The sequence below is a fragment of the Oryzias melastigma genome, linkage group LG3, assembly GCF_002922805.2.
Source record: "Oryzias melastigma strain HK-1 linkage group LG3, ASM292280v2, whole genome shotgun sequence".
Lineage (NCBI taxonomy): Eukaryota > Metazoa > Chordata > Actinopteri > Beloniformes > Adrianichthyidae > Oryzias > Oryzias melastigma.
The window spans coordinates 11,981,909-11,997,840 of NC_050514.1; the positions used below are offsets into that span (position 1 = coordinate 11,981,909).

The following is a 15,932-nucleotide window of genomic DNA, read 5'->3' on the forward strand; positions in this document are numbered from 1 at the left end:
GTGCAAAGTATCCCAAACTTTATCATTTTGAAAAATGGGTGTGGACGTCATTTACAATTTTCGTCTTAATTAGGACTTAAAAGTCTCTTAGATTTTGGTGTCGTGACGTTTGTAGCTGTATTTTTTTCATCGCTAAGGCGCTCGAACTCGACAGGAAGTTGAAGGTGCAGCTTGACAGCATCCCAGCCTCTGACAGCTGACAGAACTGGGAGAGGCTGTTACCGATCACTTCGTTCGGAGTTCCGGGCCATTGACCGGCCCGACTTCACCGCCCCACACCCAGCGGTGCCACTTCCTGCATGAGTCCGTCCCGGTCCTGGCTCGACCATGCCGAGACTGTCCGGAGCGACCCTGTACCTTTGTCTGCTCGCGCTGTTGGAGGCGGACAACACCGGCGCGAGCGCTTTAGGTGAGTTACCGGACACGTTTTGTTTTTGCTTTCGTTTGCGACATATAAACTCCGACCCTGAAAACTCAGAGTCAACATATCAAGGAGACGCAAACTTTCCTCCTGAGAAGCGGCTCGGACTGTTTTAATTCCTCCCCACTGCGTCCTAACCGACAACAGTTCTTTAGAGCCGCCCAAATAAATATTTTGTGTTGTTGTTTACTCCAGCATTCACATAGAAGAAGTGCAGCACGACTAAAGCTGTAACACGAGTCCATTTTCTATTTTAAAGAGCCCGTTTGGGCACGCGCCCTTATATTTTTGCTCTTGTTTAAGTGTTTCACCTGCATGTTTGTCCAGCCTGTAATCTGTCCCACCTCTTCACATGTCTGTATTTACAAGCTGAACCCTCTTAGGTCAACAGCTGCAGACCGACCTGTGTCACTTCTCTGCAGTTGGTCACCTGCCAGCTGTTGCTGCTGCGTCTTTAACTAGGCCTTAAATCTTCCTTTTGCTTTTGTTTGTGTGTTGGGTTGTTTTTACTTCCTCCTGGAGAGTTGACTTTTGTTTTTCAAGTTCTCTTAGTTCCTAAAGTTAATCCAAATCCCCCCTTTTTTTATCTTAAACCCTTTTAACGTTTTGAATTTTGTTTTAAGTCACATGTTCAACACCTACAGCCCTCATCATGACACTCCCACCTCTGCGGTGCACACAGCTGTGTTTCATGTGAAGGTCTTTTATCTGTGCCTCTCTACACTCACTAGTCACTTTATTAGGTACAGCTTGCTAGTTCCGGGTTGGAGCTTCTTTTGCCTTCAGAACTGCCTTAATTCATATATTAAACAAGACACTGAACGTTCCTGATCGTGATTGTGGAGGTTATTTGAGTGCAATGCGCGCATTGTCATAAAGCTGATGATTCCAGCTTTATGACATGGTGCCTTATTCCACTGGAAGTAGCCATCAGAATACAGTACACTGTGGTCATAAAGGGATGGACAGCAACAATACTTATGTTGGCTGTGGTGTAACCATGCTCAGTTGGTACTAAGGGGCCCAAAGTGTGCCAAGAAAAAATATCCCCCACACCATTATACCACCACCACCAGCCTGAACCATTGAAATAAGGCAGGATGGATTCATGCTTTTATGTTTCAGACCAGACGACATTTTTCTAGTCTTCTATTTTCAAGTTTTGGTGAGCCTGTGTGAATTGTAGTTTCAGTTTCCTGTTCTTAACTGACAGGAGTGATACCCAATGTGTTCCTCTGCTGCTGTAGCCTGTCTGCCTCAAGGTTGGACACGTTATGCGTTCAGAGATGCTGCAGACCTTTCTATCAGCTAAACCCAGTCTGCCCATTCCCCTCTGACATCAACAAGGCATTTTCAACCACAGAACAGCTTCTCACTGGATATTTTCCCTTTTTCTGATCACTCTATATAAACCCTAGAGATGGTTGAGGGTGAAAATCCAAGTAGATTCTGAAATACTCATACCAGCCTAACCAACGACCACTTCAAAGGCACTTTAATCACCTTTCTTCTCCATTCTGATGCTCTGTTTGAACTGCAGCAGATTGTCTTGATCATGTCTGCATGCCTAAATGATTTGAGCCGCTGCCATGTTATTGGCTGATTAGAAATTTGTGTTAACGAGCTATTGGACAGGTGTGCCTAATAAAGTGGCCAGTGAGTGTATATTTCTTCTTAAAAAAATAATCAAATTAAGTTTCCTTAGTTTTACTTCAGCTTCTCTCATAAACATTTAAATCTCAGCTATTAAAAAAGCTAGGGCTCATTTATCGGTGCGTTCCCATTGAAAGGTGGAGTTCAAGTCAAGTCAGGACAGGTGTTTGTTGATTTATAGACCGTTAATAGTGGCGTGCGAAGTGTGCCAAAATGCATAACACTTAGCATTTTGGTATCAACACTGCTTGGTAAAGGTAAATGTCAATAAATCTTCCGATTTGGAAATGTACTACTTTTTTATAATCGGGGTGATCATTCTCTAGAGATTTTGAGATTTTTGTTTTGTTAAATTGTAAGAACTCATAAATTGTGCAGTAAAAAAAGTTAAATGAGAAGTAAAATTTATAAATATTATTTTGTTTTTGCAAACTAATTGTGGTCAAATTGACAAAAAAAATCCTAAATGTCAGATTTAACCATATTGTGTCTATTTTCTGTACCACCATTTCAGATGAGGATACTTTCTCTATTCAGCACTCTGGGACGGGAACGTGCCTGAGTGCACAGGCCCCTGCACAGCTGATCCTTGCCACCTGCGACCCCAAAAACTCCTTCCAGCAATGGAAGTGGAGCTCAGGTCATCGGCTCTTCCACATGGGCACGTCGCTCTGTTTGGCTATGGAACTCCCAGTCAAGAAGGTGTACTTAACTGACTGCGGCTCCACCGACCCGTTGTGGTGGCAATGTGCAGACGGAGCTCTTTTCACCGCTTACCAAATGACTCTGTCGCTCAGTGAAGGCAAGTTAGTGGCCAAGCGAGAGTCTAATGACACTTGGGTAATAGGAGGATCCCAGAGCAACATCTGCACTAAGCCTTATCGTGGTAAGTGTGGCCGAACACTTGTGCTGCCTTAATCTATGCTTCATAGCATCATTAATTTAGTTTTTGTTGACTTTATCAAAATAGAATTTGGTTGGTTTTTGTGCCGTTTGCACAGTCAAGTGTTGCAGATGTTTCAAACAAAAGACTGGTACATTCAAGTAGACCCAACAACCTGTCATTTGGATAGTCGTCATTGCTGTAGCTGGAATGCACCTTTCTTGAGGGTGACAAATCTTGAATTCCAAGTGCACTTTTCTTGGTATGTCTGGGGACTTCCTTGAGTTGTACGTGTGCACTCAGAGCTGATGTGCTACGGAAAGCTTGCTGTAAATTGTGGCTTTCGCTTTCCTTTCGGAGTTACAGTTCACACCAGGTCAATGTAGAAACTATAGATGTTTTCACAAGAAAAATCATTAGGTGGACCAGAAAATTCTTTTGACGTTACAACATTGCATTATGATGCTGAAGTGTAAAAGGGCGACACTTGTCATTTGGTGTGAAAACCTTTCTTCTGCTTATCGTTTGAGTAAAGAGAGACTTGTCATGGTTTAGAATAGACAAGAAACTGACTATAAATTTAGCATCACATGTATGTACTTTAGATACAAGGGAGTGTGACATCTAAGTGAATTTAGACTGTACCAACTCCCAGCAAAAAAATTCAAGCAAAAAAGTTCCTTTTAAATCAGTGAAAGACATCTAGATCAGCAAACAGGAATATCCAACTCATTTGTAAATCTTGGTTTTTCCTGTTTCTCTTGTTTTGTGTTCACATTTGTACTCCCAACATGTGCTTCAGGATTATGTTTCACAGCTGTGACGTAATTGAAGTGCCTCGAAATGGAGACAAACATGCAGCCCTAGTAATGGGTCTCTCTGTGTGCAGTTGTCCACACCACAGATGGAAACTCAGCTGGCCTCCCCTGCGAGTTCCCCTTCAAGTACAACGGCAGCTGGCATCACCGATGCCTTCCTGACCCGGACGTACCTGGACGGACTTGGTGCGCTACCACCGCTGATTTCGATCAAGATAAGAAGAACGGGCAGTGTCTGATTCCTGGCAGGTTTTTTTTATATATATATAGTTAGACTGCACTTTAACATTTTTGAGTATTTTCAATGGACAAATATAGCAGGGTGTCATCTGTAAAAAAAGCACAATATCACAGATTTATAGAACAACCACTTACTGACATCTTTGACTTGCAGAAGAGAACTGCAACACCCTGTTTGAAGGGCCAGTAGGAGACTCCTGCTATGAGTTTGTAGCCACGGCTGCAGTGACCTGGCACGCCGCCTTGGACTCGTGTCGGAGTCAGGGAGCTGATCTCCTCAGTCTGTCCGACACCGACAGTCTCACCAGTAAGACCAGCGGATCTATACCACCAATTTTTTTCCTTCTTTGTCCTCACACTTTGACTGAATAAAAAATAAAAAGTTGTCCATCCTGTTAAGAATGTGGATCCTGCTCTGCCATATTTCAGCCAGAGAAGTGACACAAACAAAAGGCTGCATTCCAAAACCGCAATAGAAAACAGAAGTCGACTGATCTGTAGAATCCACGTATCATTCTCTTGAACTTTAAAGACATACATTTATTATGACTCTAGAAGGGGAAGTCATAAAAAAACATTGTTTTAACTTTTATAGAGGAATACAGTTTTAGCTTTTTAAGCTAAAGCCCTAAACACAAGTTAAAAAAAATTCAGGCGTCACTTCTTAGAATGATCTTTACACTTTTTGCACTTTGAACATTCACCGCACAAAGTGAAACTCTGCTAGCTAGCGCCTCTGATGAGCTAGAGCCCTTTCATCTGCTTCCTGCTTTTGTTCCTATTTCTTTCTCCCTGCCTGAGCATCACGCTGGGCAATTTCCACAGCCTGGTTACGAAAACACAGACTGACAACAGCTGAGAGAACAAGCAGAGAGGTTTGAAGGACTAAAGCTTCCCACATGCATTCTTGGATACAAAAAAAAGTTAATATAAACAAATAAAACTTTCCTTTTGCAGAATTCAAGCTTTTTTTGCCTCTAAACGTTTATCTTGTAAGAGTTGGATCTGAAGTAGTTCATGTTAATGCTGCAGGCTGTGTGAAAGTCACTCAGTCTTGGACTCTAAGTCTCTGGATTGTTGTGTGAAGATGGAACTGAAGCAGTAGAACTCATTTGACTCTTCTTTCTTACTTGCAAACAGGGATTAAAGAGGGAGCAAACAAGCTCAGCATTTCCTATTTTTTATCTTTCTTTCTTTCTATTGGCTCCACTTTTCTGTGGTTATCTAAGGATGCTCAAAAAGTGCAACAAAGCAACAACATTTTGCGTTATAAATTTGTAATGTAAATCACTTTTAGTGTCATAGTAAATCACTTTGGTTTCTATTTTATGAATACATTGAACATTTTCTCATCGGTGTGTCTTCTGTGTATTAGTTCTTAACCTCAGCTGTTTGTTCTGCGATGTTTGACCGTTTAGATTTGAGCGGCTTCAGCAAAATGCCATCGAAGATGTGGATCGGCCTTCATCAGCTGGACACTTCTCAGGGCTGGCAGTGGTCGGACGGGTCCCCCCTCTCTTTCCTACGCTGGGAGAAAGGTAGCGACTATTAGACATTGACTTATTTCTCTGTAATTTGCTCTTTCTAAACTCTAAAACTAGAAAATCAAGAAGAAAAAAACAACAACATATATATTTTTTTAAAAAGCAATCGATTTGAAGCTCTCATGTTGCAGTTTTCATTTTCCAGAAATATCTGCTCCCTTCGGCATGCTGGGACTTGGATACTTTGTGTGTTGCTTGGTGTATTGGCCTTCTATAAACATTGGTGCTAGTCAGAGAAACAATGCAGGCAGTGTTATGAGGAGGCCGAGTGTGCCAGCGTGGCCTTGGGATTGTTAGTGCTGTTGAATAATCCATTAATAGTAATAAATGGATGGCTTTATTAAGCCTGCGAGCTATTGTGACATATTTTCCTTTTGGTTCTAGATTCTTTTGTACTGAGTGTGAATAATCTGCTTCTTACTGATCTGGACTCTCAGTGATTTACAGAAAAATTGTATTTGTGGTATTAGCCAAATGCTGGAAGAAGCACTTACGTCTTAGTACATTTTAAAGTTGATATATTATTTCTAGTTTTGTTAATATTTATTATAATATATTTTATAATATATTTTTTGTTTTCTGGGGGGGTTGTCTGTCAGATATGCCACCCACTTCATTGTTAATCGAGGCGGACTGCGGAGTTCTGAACTCTAAACAGAACTACGAAGCGGAGTCATGCAACCAACGACTGCCCTACGTCTGCAAGAAGAGGCTGAATCATACAGACGCAGCAGCAGCAGGTGGGTTTACTCCAACTTTCCAAGCTCATGGATTCTATTAGGTCACCTTTAGAGAGCTCACTTCTTTCCTTTATCAGCAGTTTTTACTCTTTAACCATGCAGAGCTGTCTTCCTAAGTCTCCTTCCTTCTTTCTTTCTTCAGAGTCTTTCATCTATAATGAAACGGTGTGTGAAGACAACTGGGTATCATGGAGCGGTTTCTGTTACAAGTTGGTAAAAGACGGGCCCAAGAACTTCACCGATGCTCAGAACCACTGCAGCGTCTCTGAGGGGGGAGCAATTTTAGCCAGTTTCCATTCCATTGACAGCAAAGAGTTGATCAGCACCAAGTTCCATGCAGGTAAAGCTGTTTGAATTTCAGATGTTACTCTGATGAGTGGGGATGGTGTCATTATCTGATGCTGGTGCTCAAACAGGTGTTTCAAAAATGAAAAAAACACGGCAATTTGTGTGACGAAGCCACATCTCAGAGTGACGGAGAGCGCCTCCCCTGCACAGGAGCACTAAACAACTTGTTGCATGGCCCAGAATTAGGATAATTTTCTGTGCAGTTAAACTTTCCCTCACTTTGCCTTTGGAATTTTGACTCACGGCCTCACCAATTTCTTTATGAGCCGCCCACAAATGCTGGAAGGGTAAAAGGATGGGTGAGAATTGTACAGCAATACTGAAAAGAATACAGGCGCTTGACAAGTCTGAAACGAAGCACCACAATTGAAAACCAAGATAGAGTTGATCAGGTCGTCAATGTGGTCTATGGTGCATAATCAGGTGGTCTAATCAGCATCTGATGTGGCACACCTGTGTAATAATAATGCTGTATAATCAGCATCTGATGTGGCACACCTGTGAGGTGCTGGCTTATCTTAGCAAAAGAGAAGTGCTCATTATCACAGATTTAAACAGATTTGTTGATAATAAATGAGATGAATTGTTATTTTGTAGTTGTAGAAAATGCTCTAGATCTTTAAATTCATAAATGGGAATAAAACAAAAGTGTTCTTTTTGTTTAGTGTAAATGTACAGCGTGGTTTAAACTGTCGTTAGAATTGGAGGTTTGATAGACTACAAAACAATCTACACAGAACTGCTTTGACCAGAAAAAAAATATCTGTTCAAAATGCTTTCTACTCTGGGGTATTGTTACATTGTTCTATTGTGTAGTAATTCCCAGTAGAAATGTGTGTTTCACCATCAAAGTGACTTTGCTTTTGGTCTTGTAAGAATTGCAGGTTCGAAACAGGCCTAAGCTGCTGCACAAAAGTGCTGAAATAAAAATGTAATAACTTTTTAGAAAGAACCTAGGGGAACTAAAAATGGCTGCACTTGACTGCTGAGGAAAAGAGCGAGCAGAAACAGTGCGGTGGCCTGGTGTAACATGCTCACAGGAAGAGGAAGTCTTATCCACCATGATGGTGATGGCAAAATGTAAACATTGAAGCACCATTCAAAAGCATACTTTTCCTTAAAAAAAACAAAAAAAGAACAGCAGGGTATAAAGTTAACTGTAGTATCTAAATAACAAATGGAAACAGATCATGGAACTCACCTAAATGGATCCTATTAAGATTCACCAACCAAACAGGTTTTGACTAATTTGTTTACGAGCTTATTCCATCTCCTAAAAATCTACCTTTTCACATTTATGGGAATGTGCAGTGTGTTTTTGTGTTCAGTTGAGAGTGGGGCGGCTGTGATGCAGCGGTAAAGTGATCGGCCCATGTGTCAAAGTGTTTGGCAAGATACTAACCCCACATTGCTCCTGGTGGTTATAGGTTGGCACCAGTGTTCAGCAGCAGACCTGCCATCAGTGTGTGAATGTGTTTTAATGGGACTGTGACTGTAAAGAACTTTTTTAGAAGAGACAGTAAAGCGCTACTCAAGTACACACTATTTACTATTTTTAATTTCATTTTTTTTATAATTACCAACTGTCAAACTTTGACATTTAAAGTAGAGAGTTTGCATAAATTGCTGAAGTCGTTGTACATGTTGTGTCCCATTAGACAGCAACATTTTGAACGTGTGGATCGGTCTGATCGGTGTCGGCTTGAACCCCACGACCTTCAAATGGACGGACGAGAAGCCTTTGACCTTCACTTACTGGGACCAGAAACAGCCCATGCAGCCCTCTCAGACGTCCTCCTGTGTCTTCTACTCTGGAAAGGTTTGTTGGTGCAAAATTACCACTTAAGTTTTTTCGACATCTGAGTGGACTTACTACAACATATTTTATTTTCTAAAGAAACAAAATTTAGAATCATTTTGTTTTTACCAGGTCTTCCAAGTTTATAATTAGTTGGTAATTTATACATAAAATACTAAAATACTATTAAGATCATTTGGGTTTTTTATTAAATTGATCAGTGTGGATTAAATAGTTAAAAACTTAGAATCAACTGGTTAGCAAATATATATAGATGGACAGATAGATAATTTTAACTCCTGCTTGGTTTGATGTTTTTATCCCAGCAACTTCAATACATTTAGAAAATATAAGCCAGTTAACTAAAGCCAATGTCAAAAATGCTGAATTTTGTGGCCAGCCAGATCTGATTGTGTAATGCACAGATGCAAAAAAAAACATTCACAGTAGAGAAACAAACCAAAAATACTACGTCTCAGCCAAGAGAAAATTAAGTAAGCTACCAGATCGCTAACTTAATATGTATTTTATTTCTTTTTATTGCACAAATTTAAAGACCCACTCAATTAAAGTAGTGTTTTTTTAGTGTTTTTAACATTTTCTTTTAGCATTTTTCTCATAATGGAGGCCATATAGGAAGAAAAGTACGATTAAAACTGTGTGTAGATGAAAAAATGCTGTTGAAAATGCTTGTAGCTCCCTGCTCTGCTCCCTTACAACACATCGACTTGTAGATGACCAGATCCACGTAGCCTATGTCTTTGTTTTTCTCATCTCTGATGTTGTTCGCCATTTTTGTTGCACTGGTAATGTTGTGTTGGGGTTGTGAGGGACTGTAAGCTAACAGGAGAGAGTGTAAACAAAGGGATGATGGGAAATGAGTGCAGGCTTTCACCCCACTAATGCCCACAACTTGAAGGGTTAATTTCTGATGAACTACTGCCGCTCTGCAGAAACTATGATCTAGAAAATGATTTCTTCATTTTGGCCAAACGGCAGAATCAGAATGAAAAGATCACAGGGAACGCTTTTACAATAGATCAAAAGATGATCGGGGGGACTTTAAAGTTGATTCCTTTATCATCAAGAACAAGGCAGCACAGTCAGGTTTGCAGAACTGATAAGAACTTGAAAGAAGTGCTCTGAGCAGACAAGACCAAAGGGTGTGCACCACATTAGCTGTAAAATCAGTCTCAGCTAAACATCAGAAACACCTCCTGCATAATCTCAGAGTGAGCAGGCCTGATCTGGGTTTGCTTTGCTGCCAAAGGATCTGGATGTCTTCAATTATTTAGCATTCCAGCAACTCAAACGTGAGGCCATCTGCCTAAAAGCTATTATCCTCCCAGAAACTGCCTCTTGCTGCAGAAATATTAATCTCAATATTGACATAAAGTAGCTGGAAAGGAATCAGTGTTGCAAATTTTAGAGGATTTGACAGGACCTCAAACAATGTCCAAACTATTGTTTGCAAACAAGCAGATAGTTGACCAAAAATCCTCCCCAACTGTTTGTGACTTCTAATTTTATTCAACTAAGGACTTCACAGATTGTGTTGCTGTCAAACGGCTTTACAAACTGTTGATTTTTTTTGTATTGCTTAATCTGTCCTCTTTATGTTTTAGATATTTTCTAAAAATTGACACTTTAAATAAGACAAACTCAGTTTCAATATTTTTTTATGATAAGAACACGCCACAAAAAGTTTTATTAGATTAAAAATAATAAAACTAATGGAAAAGTTTTTACCACCCAAATGATAATAATAAATGTGATTTTTTTTTCTTTTTTTTGGCATGAACAAAAGCAAAAATCTAAAAAGATCCTAGCATCTTAAAAAAATTTTTTTTTTACTTATTTAATAATGTTTTTGAGTGCTCCTTGTAGTGGAGACACTTGTTACTTAACATACCTAACAGCTTTTCTTTCTACAATAAAAACTGTATGTTTTTCCTGTTCATATGCTTGTTTAACACCTGTATTTTCGTTCCAGTCTCACGGCTGGCAGGTTGGTGTTTGCACACAGAAGTTGCCCTTCATGTGTCAAAAGACAGGAGAGCTCAGGGAGTCACCAGCGGTGGTCGGATGCAGCTTTAAAGATGTAAGCATTGCCCCACTCCAGCCATTTTTTTCCTGAGAAATGTTCTTCAGGAATTCCTGTAATACAGTTATCTGTAATGTCATTTGGCTGTATTTGGTTTCTTTGCTGCCCAGAGGCAGTGAAGGCAATCTTGAGTCATTTTTTATGGCTGATTTTTAAGACTGATTCTGTATCTAAATCCAATCTGAGTAATAATTCGATTGAAGTCTTAGTCTTGTGGTTTTCATTTATGCAGGGTTGGAGGAGACATGGCAACTCCTGTTATAAAGTGAACACAGAGCAAGTTCCCTTTAAAGATCACTGTAACATCACTATAAGAAACAGGTAAGAACTTGTCCCGTGTCACTAACCAACTGTTACGTTCGTTCAGCTCTGAACTAACCTCTCAGGTTTGCCTGGTCTTCTTAGGTTCGAACAGGCCTTTATCAACCGGTTACTTGGCGAGCACATCAAAACAGAACCTCAGTATTTCTGGATCGCGCTGCAGGACATCAAGAACACAGGAGAGTACCAGTGGATAAGCCCAGATGGGTCACCCGGTGTGGTCACATACACCAACTGGGGCTGGGCTAACCCAGGTTAGTAAAAACCAGCCAAAACCAGAAACAGCTGCCACTACTGCACCGAACTGTTGCTTTTATAGCCACTATTATTATGGATTTACATGTTTAATGCAGGACTTCAGTATGATGGTCTCCTGTGGGTACACAGATATTTAATAGAAGGTGTTCTGTTGTGTACAGAACTTATTCAGAACTAATCAACTTTAATAAAAAAATATTGTATACTTATTCAGTATTTTCACTTTATATATAAAGGTAAAATCTTTAATCTGTAAAAAAAACTCCCAAGTGCAAACTAAAAAATTTGGTAAATGTACAATTCTTTTTTTTTTCTTAATAAAATCTAATCAAACAAAACAAGTAACTTTATTTTGTTTGTTTAATTTGGGAATATTTCAGCACAGGATGGAGGCTGTGTTGTGATAACCACCAGAAAACCCTTGGGCAGCTGGGAAGTGAAGAACTGCACGTTTTTTAAAGCTGGAACCATTTGTAAGAAAGACCTCAGCCCGCCTCCACCTCCAGAACCGGAACCAAACCCAAACGCAACCTGCTCTGATGGATGGGTGTCCAGACAAGGCATCAGATACTGCTACAAGGTATGTTTAAATTTAAGACTTCTTTCTGGGGTTTTTTCTTGTTATAGAATCACTCTGGTGTACAATTATAATTTGGTGGATTTTTATCTTTTAGTTTAAATAAGGACCTCATGTTTTTGCAGTTTTGAAATATTGAAAACTTCTCTAAACCCACACAAACATTCATTTATGGACACAACTTACAGAGCTAAAAATGACTGAATGCATAAATTATGTGAAAAAAGAATTTCCGCATTAAAAAAGTCCACTGTATTTGTGGAAAAAAAGCTTTTCCATAATCAATTACTAATAAATGTTTAAAAGTATCTTTCTACTCTTACTAAGGAAATGTTATTTAACTGTTTTTGAATGCATATTGCATTTTAAAACAGCAGCACTCTACATACTATAAAGATTTCTGTCACTGAACTTCAACCTGCATGACAGTTAACTTTATTAAAAGTTGAATGTTTATAGATTATAGAAGGAAAGGCAAACATTTCATTGGATCACCAGTCAACCATCGTATCCTCTGACACCATTGCTTCTTCTGTCATTTGATAGTTTTCTTTTGATTTCATTGTACTACATTGTACTACATTGTGTGAAGGTCAAATCTCATTGTTTTTAACGTTTACTCTGTCAGGTGTTTCATGAGGAAAGAGTCAGCCGGAAGCGTTCTTGGGAAGAAGCCAGGAGGTTCTGTCAGGCTCTGGGAGCCGATCTACCGAGCTTCACTAATGTGACAGAGATGGTGGCTCTGCACAACATCATAAGAGAAACTATCAGGTGTGTGACCAGCGCTCTCAGTCAACTCTTGCTCCAACGCCTTCAGGAAGGGGAGGGTGTCTCAACATAAAATGGCAAAACTTAAAGGCCCACTCCAATGAAAATTGTGTTTTTAACATGTTCTTTTCTGATGACGGAGGACATACATAAAGAACATTAAGCTTAAAGCATTTCCTGATTCAAATCATTGGGAATCTGGAGCAAAAAAAAATGCAGTTTAAGAAGGTTGGAGGTGTGATGTAGAAGTAACAACGGCAAGCCACAAGCTTCCTGCTCCGCTCCACTCTGGCGCATCCACTTGCAGACGACTAGATTCATATATGTCTTTGTTTTCCTCGTCTGAGCTGCCATTTGTCTTAACCCTTTGAAGAGCCACTCCAATGAAAATGGTATTTTTTTGTGTTTTTAACATGTTCTTGTGGTATTTTGTCATTGTAGAAAACCTACGTGAAATAATTTGTGAATAAAACTGCGCTTCTGAGTATTCCTTAATTGTAATCGCATTGGATCAGAAAACTGGATGCTTGGAAAAGCTCAGACTAATAAGACACTGAAATGGTCGTGCCAAAGTCCATTCTGTGCACATCATCCTGCTGCATCTGCTTGTAGACGACTAGATTTATGTAGGTCTTCATTATCCTCGTCCGAGCTATGTGACTCAAAACTGTACGACTGGATTGATCCAGTATTGCTCGTTGTTATTTTTGTGTTGCAAATGTTAGCTTGTAGCTGTAAGCGCACGCGTGAGCGAGTGGGCAGCGCTCCCAGCGACAGGGAGCGGTTGTTCCGAGCCAACAGTCCCACCCACAACCTAGAATTGAATCTCTAAAGGGGCATTCACACCAAATTGTGTGGTGGAGGCGGCCAGTTTCAAGTTAAATCAATAGTACTGGCACGCTCTGAGGCGAATTGAAGTCACGCGGCGTGATTTGAGCGACCAGTGTGGCGCAAAGTTCTGGCAGCAGCTCCATTTGAGCAATGCGGTGCAGATCAGGCGGCGCAGCCAAAATGTAAATGTCTGAACTTTGACAGGACGTCGCGTCATGTCTGCCAATCAGAAACTCTGCTTTGGGCACGTGATGTTTTTAGTGACTTTGAGCGGCGGAGCTCACTCACTCCATATGCCGGCAGACAGAGAGCCGCTGCAGGGTGCGGAGGCTGCCGGCTCAGGCCTCATTGAAACATTAAAAAAAAGAAAGTAACGAAAAAAAAAACAGGAAAAAGGTCCCCTTATTTTATTTCATCCCCCTTGGGTTAATACGAGACTCTGAGCCTTCAAGCTCAGTCGCAGAGACAGAGAAACACAGCAGAAGTGGCTGTCATACAGACACAGTCCCCTGTACCGGGAAAATCTTTCAATAATAATCAAATAAACGCAAACATGGAGACATGATTACCAATGTTTTTGTAAAACTCGTCACAATAAGTAAACCTGATTTTATTTTATTTTTTTGTAGCAATAATCGGTACTTCTGGGTAGGCCTGAACAGGAGAAATCCAGATGGTTTCTCCTGGGAGTGGAGTGACGGTCGACCCGTGAGTACATTGTTAATGATTTGGTTCTGTCTAAATCTCCCTTCCTGAGATGACTAGTTAGATTTAACAGGATTGTTTGTTGATTTAAATTCCATTATTTTTATCTGAAGATGCCATTTTTGTATAAATTCAATTCAAACACACCAAACAAAGGTTAATTTGACTCTTCATAGTTAACTCCGAGTGCGTTTATTTCAGGTTTCCGTGGATGTTTTACATCAAGATTTCATTGAGGATGATGTTTACAGTCGGGATTGCACAGCATTCAAGGTGGGCCTTACAAAAGACATTTTTAGACGTTTTTAACAATTATTTTTTTATTATTCATTTTAACCCTAATACCCCTCTTTTATTATTATTTAGCAAGTTTCTTTTGGTAAATTTAAAATTAATGCAAAATTAATAGAAAAAAAATTGAATATTTTTTTTCCATTGTCCTTTTCTTGAAATAAAATATCAATTTAATGTATTCTCTGTGATTTAAAGTGTAAACTGTCAGATTATCTTTTAAAAGCCTTTTCTCTCCACCTGTTAATAATTTGAGCTCTTTTATGTTCATATTAGACCATGAGGAATAGCTTAACTCACCTGCTGATGTACGTGCTTCATGACGTCGTGGTCGCACCTTTCTATGCCAGACCGTTCCACTGCGACGCTCAGCTGGAGTGGGTCTGCCAAATACCCCGCGGTAATAATCCTCCCACACTCACCACCCGGCTGCAGTTTCACTTCAGACCTCCCATCAAACGGCTCAGTTATATTGTTTCATTTGAATGTTATGGCAGTGAGAACAATGGAGAGTTTAACTTATATTCTGTAAATATACTTGCATACAATTTTTTTTTTTTTTTTTTTGATAAATTCTTGCTGTTGCTTCCACAGGAATCGACCCAAAAAAACCTGAATGGTACAATCCAGGTAAGGATTTTTTTGATCCTGTGGTTGAGCAGCTGACATGGCCTATAAGTGGTCCCTCGTGCGTCACACGCTCAGGTGTCTCTTGTGCTTCTCAGATCCCCACCACGAGACGTCCATCTTCGTCGACGGATCAGAGTTTTGGTTTGTAAAGGAACCAAAGTTGGCTTTTGAGGAAGCCATGCTCTATTGCAATCAAAGTGGCAGTAAACTGGCAGTTCCTCTGAGCTCGAGCGCTGCTACGAAGATTCAGGCGCAGCTTCAGCAGGTAAGTAGCACAAGACCTTCATTATATTTCTATGGGTCTTCATGATAAAGTCAGGCTGAGCAAAAAAAAAAAAGAAAAAGAGCAACATAGATATTTAAAAAACTAACCTTTTATCCTTCTAGGAAATACATTTCTCCTTGAAATTATCATTTAGATTCTCTTTCTACTCTTTTTATTAAACATTTCCTTTTGAGTTATTTATGGATAAATGTACACAATATTACTGTAGTGACTGTAGAATTCCTTGGAATTTAGACCAGCAAGAAGTGTTTTTTTTAATGATATGTTGTAATCAGATTAGTCTTTCTTTATTTCTTCTCTGTGGAAATCTTTTGTTCATTTACACACATTTTTTCAGAATGCAGTTGGAAGTGGATTGCAGGAAAATACTGTATAATCCATATGATTAAGTGTTATAAATCCAGATTTAATGGCTTAATTCTAGAAACTGTTAGAATTTCTTTAGGCGCTTGAAAAAGTTTCTAAAAAAGCGACGCCTTTGTGTGTGTGCTTGTTATCAACAGTTGACGGGGACCCAACAAAACTGGTGGATCGACATGAGGCAGAGTGTGCGAGGCTTCGCTCCGTCGTAAGCTAAAGCAGACGCTCGCTTTTTCACAGATGCAAGCTGGCACATCGAAATAATAACCCAACCTGTGTATGTTCTAGCTACGCCCAAAAGTACTTCTATCGCTCCTTCCTCTTGGGTCAGTGCACCGCCATCAGTACGGACGGTC

The 15,932-nt window shown here is 39.9% G+C and overlaps 1 protein-coding gene across 1 annotated transcript in view; it reads left to right on the top strand.

The window, feature by feature from the left end:
- The first annotated feature begins 123 nt into the window (after positions 1 to 123).
- The window catches only part of ly75 (lymphocyte antigen 75), a 27,923-nt gene continuing 12,114 nt past the window's right edge, over positions 124 to 15,932 (top strand). The window contains exons 1-19 of the mRNA XM_024294907.2: positions 124 to 409; positions 2,589 to 2,960; positions 3,847 to 4,020; positions 4,170 to 4,322; positions 5,434 to 5,553; positions 6,159 to 6,299; positions 6,442 to 6,639; positions 8,306 to 8,466; positions 10,439 to 10,546; positions 10,782 to 10,870; positions 10,955 to 11,124; positions 11,509 to 11,708; positions 12,334 to 12,476; positions 13,934 to 14,012; positions 14,211 to 14,282; positions 14,577 to 14,700; positions 14,895 to 14,930; positions 15,026 to 15,195; positions 15,720 to 15,784. Of these exons, the coding sequence (XP_024150675.1) occupies positions 328 to 409; positions 2,589 to 2,960; positions 3,847 to 4,020; positions 4,170 to 4,322; positions 5,434 to 5,553; positions 6,159 to 6,299; positions 6,442 to 6,639; positions 8,306 to 8,466; positions 10,439 to 10,546; positions 10,782 to 10,870; positions 10,955 to 11,124; positions 11,509 to 11,708; positions 12,334 to 12,476; positions 13,934 to 14,012; positions 14,211 to 14,282; positions 14,577 to 14,700; positions 14,895 to 14,930; positions 15,026 to 15,195; positions 15,720 to 15,784 (2,657 nt within the window). The 5' untranslated portion in view covers positions 124 to 327. The remainder of the gene's footprint in view (positions 410 to 2,588; positions 2,961 to 3,846; positions 4,021 to 4,169; positions 4,323 to 5,433; positions 5,554 to 6,158; positions 6,300 to 6,441; positions 6,640 to 8,305; positions 8,467 to 10,438; positions 10,547 to 10,781; positions 10,871 to 10,954; positions 11,125 to 11,508; positions 11,709 to 12,333; positions 12,477 to 13,933; positions 14,013 to 14,210; positions 14,283 to 14,576; positions 14,701 to 14,894; positions 14,931 to 15,025; positions 15,196 to 15,719; positions 15,785 to 15,932) is intronic.